We start from the raw sequence: 6,000 nt of genomic DNA on the forward strand, positions 1-6,000 counted from the left end.
CAACCATGTTGGCACTCATCCTCTTGGGACACTCATTTGAGCGGTGACCCGGCTCATTACATCAGAAGCATTTGAATGGAGCCGGTCTCGCATAGGGGTTGTTGCCCCTAGGGGGTTGTGTCGCCTTAAAAGGCCTCATATCTCCACTAGGTGCCTTTCCCGCACTTGGCGCCTTAGAATCGCTTGAACTTGTAATTCCTTTACCCTTATCAATTCCCTTGGGAGCTCCTCTCCCTCCATAAGTGCTCTCAGCCCCGACTCTCCTATAGCCTTCATGTCCCCTCAAACTCAACTGTGCCTCGGCCTTCAGTGCTAAATTACGGGCGTCTTGCACCCGAATCACCATCTGTGTTCCAATCCGATCTTGGATGTTGTACCTCAATCCTTCAAGATACCTTGAAGTCTTTTGGCTTTCGATTTCCGACAAGTTAGCCCTTACCGAAAGCCGCAAGAACTCCGAGGTGTATTCGTGCACACTCCTAGCACCTTGAGAGCAATTCCGATAGGAACTGTAAATGTACTGCTCATAGTCGGGTGGTAGAAGCCTTTCCCGCAACATCGATTTCATTCTAAGCCAAGATCTAATCGGCTCCCTTCCTTCTCATCTTCTCCCTTCCTTCATATTATCCCACCAAACTGAAGCTCCTCCTTTCAATCGGTAAGCTACCAAACGGACTTTCCGATCCTCCGGTATATCCGCATAATCAAAGAACCGTTCCACCTCTAACAACCAATCGAGAAAACCCTCTATGTCGAGTTCTCCCCCGAATGACGGTAAGTCTACTTTCAATTTGAAGGCGTCGTCCCTCTCAAAGTTGCCTCCAAACCCCATTCTCACATTCGGCTCACCTCTATATCCGCCTCTTTCATTACCCCGACCCCCATATGGGTCATTCAAACCAACATTCTCCCTCTCATAACCACCTACAACATCATTATGCACAATATCCATATTCTCGGCACGCACATGCGCGGGACCAACAACATCATTCACATGCACATCATGTCTAGGTCTATCATGCATAGCATTATCATCCATCCTAATCCCCATATTCCTAGCAATCCTAGGCATATCGTAATCATCAAACAAGTCCCCATCACTATCACTATCCGCATTTCTAATGATTACGGGATTAGTCTGTCTTACCTCTTGAACCCGAGGGTCCATGGCTTGGGGCGTATAAGTTCTCCTTGGTGGTGGTGTTTGTTGTCGGTCAAGTAGAGGACGGGCTTGTTCTTCTTACCGACGGTGAGACTCTCCGGTTAAGAGAGCTTGATTATTGTGGGTTGTTAAGTGAGTTCTTCAAGAATGAGATGAATATCTCGGGTACTCGTGTCGTGCTTCTATTCTATCGCCCTTAGAGACTCCATGATATGCTTCACGTTGCCTTCTAGCGTCTCAACTCGTTGCTCCATGGATCCGGTGGCTTCATTTGTGATACGTGGTTGAACCATTTCCGAGAAGAAGTCTCCGGAAGGAAAACGACTCGTCTCTGATACCAACTGATGTAGATTGAAATCGACTGAAGGTTTTAGTCGTAAACCAACAAAGAATACAAACTTCTCTAGCTAAACTAGAAGGATTGAGTAAACCCAAGGATTGATAATCCAAGCTCCAATGGAGGCTTTTGGTTTTAATTCATTCAAAAGTTAAGGAACATTACAAAGAGGAGGGTTTAAATACTCTCCAAAATAACAAGGATAAAGACCAAAAACCCATGCATAGGGTTTTGGGCAAAGTATGTGCCTAAGGGTAGAATGGGAAAGGAAAGAGTCCATGGTAGTTTAGTAAATAAAGGTTGGTGGCAAAACAGTAAATAAACACCAACAGTATTGGTCCCCTCTTGGTAAGAACTTGGAGGAGAAGTATTCTCTCAGCAGTCCATGCCCCGCGTGGGTCTTGGTACGCTCCGCGTAACGCGGCTCCTGATCCGGAAGAATCTTCACGGAGGGCTTTACGCGTGGCGTTCCTGGAGTCACGCCCCGCGTGTTGGAGCTTCTGCTTCTGGTGACCAGGGTTGGTGAACTTCATGCGGAGCGTCTTCGGGATTACGCCCCGCGTGCTGGCCCTCCTGGGTTGGTTTCTCCTCCGACGCCGAATCCACGCCCCGCGCCCCTAGGCGGACGCCCCGCGTTCCTGAGCTTCTGGGCACATCTTCGAGAATTGGTGCCTTCGCGCCCCGCGCCTTGGCGAGTACGCCCCGCGTGCTGGGCTAGTTCTCCCGGTTTTCACCATTCTCGTCTCTTGGCTCCGGGCTCGGGCTTAGTGAAAGGATGCCCTCATCAGGATGTAAAAATAGATTATGGTGTCATAATTATAATTATGTTATATATGTTCATAAAATAATAAAAGTTATTCTTGAGACCGTCTAGCTTAAATTTTTTTATTCAATTAATTTAGTGATATGATATGAGAGTTGATGGTGTGCTAATTGTGTAGTTTGTCCAGCGTTCTACCGCTATGGTGAATCCAATGTGAGATTGTGCAAGTGGATTTTCTCTAAAAAATAAGGATGAATATGCAAGAAGTCGCACTGAAAACTTTAATGAGGGTTCTTCACCACGCTAGTGGAACCAAGAAGGGAAGTCCAACAGTGGGTCATCCAAAGAAGATAATGTTGGTGTATGTTCTAGTCCTGAGAGATTATAATCTTGACAGTGCCCTTAATTGTAAGACAATAATTTATATTGTTGATTTACTTATGCAAAACCTTATAGAATATCTGAGATTAGTTATACGTTCATGTTTGACAAGTTATGGACCCGGACAAATGAAACCATAAGACAATAAGATATTATTTTCAAACATTTGTAGTTTGTTCTCGTAGTAAGAACGGTGATGAACTAAAGATTAGTATGCACCTTGGTTGGTGATGATGTTTCACTGGTCGTGGAAATTAGAAGTCAGCCAAGGGCGCAAGGGCTTATGAAACAGTAAGTGCTGGATCGATCTGCTATGAGAACACCACATGGTAGTAGTGTCATGTATTTCTCATATAATTACTCATATTTAAGTCGTTAGACCCAAAGTTACTATGAGACATAGATGAGACACAATATACTTAGATCATTCACCTAATGAGCTCGTGATTGGGTGCCAAGTACGAGTTTAGTTGGGTATACTCTGAATCATACTTAGGAGCCATGAGTGAAGTGTAGAGATTGCTACTTTCCTACAGTAGAGGGATATCATCGAGAGTTAGTGAAGCTAAGAAGTGTGTTTCCACACCTGAATGATGCAATTAGAGTTATTGCTCTTTCGACCTTATCAATTCACATGGAAATCAAGAAATGTTCGAAAGGCAGGACTTGATATCAAATAACATGGATTGCTTGATATTAATATTAGTCTCAATCTTTTGATATGAGGTATCTATCTAATTTGCATTGTCATAATGGCTTGCTAGAGTCCGTTTATGATTTGTAGGGCGAAAGCATTTTTCGGGCCCACTACAAAAATTAGATAGACCTACAAGATTGTACGTATAGAAAGTCTGGTTGGAATGCACATTGAGTGTAGTTTTGAATGTATATTAATAGTTATGTACATTCAAACAGAAATATATTTGATGAATCTAGCTTGAGTGAACTAGAGTTTAATCGGATTAAAACTCAGTTTAGCCCAAATCCAAAAAAATAAATAATAATAGAAGAATTATCTGATAGGAAATTATATTTCAAGTGGTTGGAATATAAATCATATAATAAGTTATATTTGTAATATTGGATATTATAAATTAAAAAATCAAACATTATCTTTTCATTTGATTTAATCTAATAAGATAATATATATATATATATATATATATATATATAATAATTATATATAATTTAATTAATTAATTATTAGTTATTATTATCTTTTAAAAAGGATAATAATCTAATTAAATTAATTAAGGTGATAGATTTTATCTTATGATTAGTGGATCAAAGTTCAAAAAAATTGAAAGACTTTCTATCCCTACTAAGTGTGTGCCATCCCCTAGCAATACATTAGGTTTTATTTCGTTAATTGATTAACATAAATAAAAAAGAATTAAAATGGTTTTAATTCTAATCTAACTCTTCAAAAAAAGAATATTCTAATCTAAAATATAAAAGGAAAATAAGTTTTATTTTCTAATCTAACCTAATTTAATTATACACTGATATTTTTCTTCGGGAGAAAAAAAAAGCCCTTGTCGCCCTACTTGAAGAAAGATTTGGTGGTCCGATTTCAACACGATCATATACTCATATTTTTCTTCTGGAGAGAAAAAACAAGCCCTTGTCACCCCACTTGAAGAAACACTTGTTGGTCGTATTCCAACGGGGAATTCAAAAAGTACTAGCACAAAAGCATTCACTCGGAAGATTTTGGTGTGCATGAGGGTAGAGGAGATTGTCATTTATGATTTCTAATCTCCATTCAAAAGTTCTCTACTCGGTTCCTTTAGTGAAAGGCACTTTTCTTACAATCACTTGATGCATGTGATCCTATGGATCAGTTTTCTGTTGAAAATATTTTATTCCGCATCATTTTTTACATTTAAGAAAACCCTCAGTAGTATCAGAGAGAATGCATGCTAGTAATCGGTAGAAATAATCATTTAGGATTAGTTGTTTGCGTTTTATTGATTTCGGAAATGAATTTTGATTTTTTAGATCAAAGGGAACCGAATCCTGAACAAATTCAATATCAAAAATAATCTCAAACTATATGTTGTTATCTTATGCATCTCATGCTAACATTAAATAATCTCAAATGTATTGCAATTGTAACGAGACAGAAAATGTATCTAACAACATGTTTTTTTTACATAACAAAACAAGATTTTGTAATCTCTAAAGAAAAACAAGCTTAACATTTAAAATGGTTAAAAACACAGCCCAAGCCAAACAAGGCTTAACCAAATCACCAGCAATAGGATTAAGCTGTTTAAACAGGTGAGAACAGGCCAGAAGAGCACCAAACATAGCCAAGCAAACAACCAAACCAACCCAACTGGCTCCTATCCTAAACACAATCGGATCCCAAATGCAACCGAGGGCTAGCTGCGCCAGGTAAAAAGACAACGCCGTAGGTTTCTTATGGAACCCACCTTCAGCCCAGACGAGCCAAGCCGATAGGGCCATCAAAAAACTGGAAGCCAAGCAGGTTAAATGCAGGGCCCATATAGGTGGGAACCAGAATGGTTTAGCGAGAGCGGTGTAACGAGCATTATTATCATTGGAGGTGCCACTGCCGAAGAAATAGATGTTTAAAAGAGTGAGTGAAAGAGGTAATGAAAGTGCCACGCCGAGTGATTTCATGCCGCGTTTAGCCATGCCCATTCTTTTGCTGCTACGCATCTTGTATCTGTCTTCTTGCAATTGCTTGCTACGATGTTTCATCATGTTTTGGGAATTCATGCATGAATGGATGAATGAATGAATGAATGAGATCCAAATTCATGCAAAATGGTTTTGTGTGAATAGAGAGGAATTTTAGGGAATCATTCTATTAAAAGTAGGATATTAATCCTAATTATAGAGTTTTTTATTTCTTTTTTCAAAATTTTATGAGAATGATAGATTTTTAATTTATCTTTAGTATAATAGAGGAAATATGAGTGTTAATCACCATTAGCAAACTATTCGAGTTCAGTTCGATTAAAGTTCGGTTTGATAGGATTCGACACGAGTTTGAGATTGGCTCGAACCAAGGCTGCAGGGGCCAAAAAAAAAAATAGGTCTATAAATATATGGAGTAATTTTTTTATATATATATACATATATTAATATTATTTAGTTTTAAAGAACCTAAATAATTGATATTTTAGACTTCAAAATGATCCAATTGGTTTTTTTAATATAAAATAAGGGCTAATTAAGAGAATTATTAAACATCTTTTTGATTTTGGATAAATAAAGATATATTTGGCGAATATAATAATACGTACCGTACAATTATTAATGAAATATTTGTTTGTTTTTTAATTTATTAAAATATATTTTAAATTTTTAAGCAGAGGTTTTTTT

General features: G+C 38.5%; 1 protein-coding gene across 1 annotated transcript; it reads right to left on the reverse strand.

Moving 5' to 3' along the window:
* Positions 1–4,824: 4,824 nt before the first annotated feature.
* LOC136200473 (translocator protein homolog) lies at positions 4,825–5,376 on the reverse strand. Its single transcript, XM_065990849.1, has one exon. It carries the CDS (start codon positions 5,374–5,376, stop codon positions 4,825–4,827), a length of 552 nt encoding a protein of 183 aa, XP_065846921.1.
* Positions 5,377–6,000: the final 624 nt, after the last annotated feature.

Source organism: Euphorbia lathyris, chromosome 7 (assembly GCF_963576675.1).
Source record: "Euphorbia lathyris chromosome 7, ddEupLath1.1, whole genome shotgun sequence".
In the NCBI taxonomy this organism is placed as follows: Eukaryota; Viridiplantae; Streptophyta; class Magnoliopsida; order Malpighiales; family Euphorbiaceae; genus Euphorbia; species Euphorbia lathyris.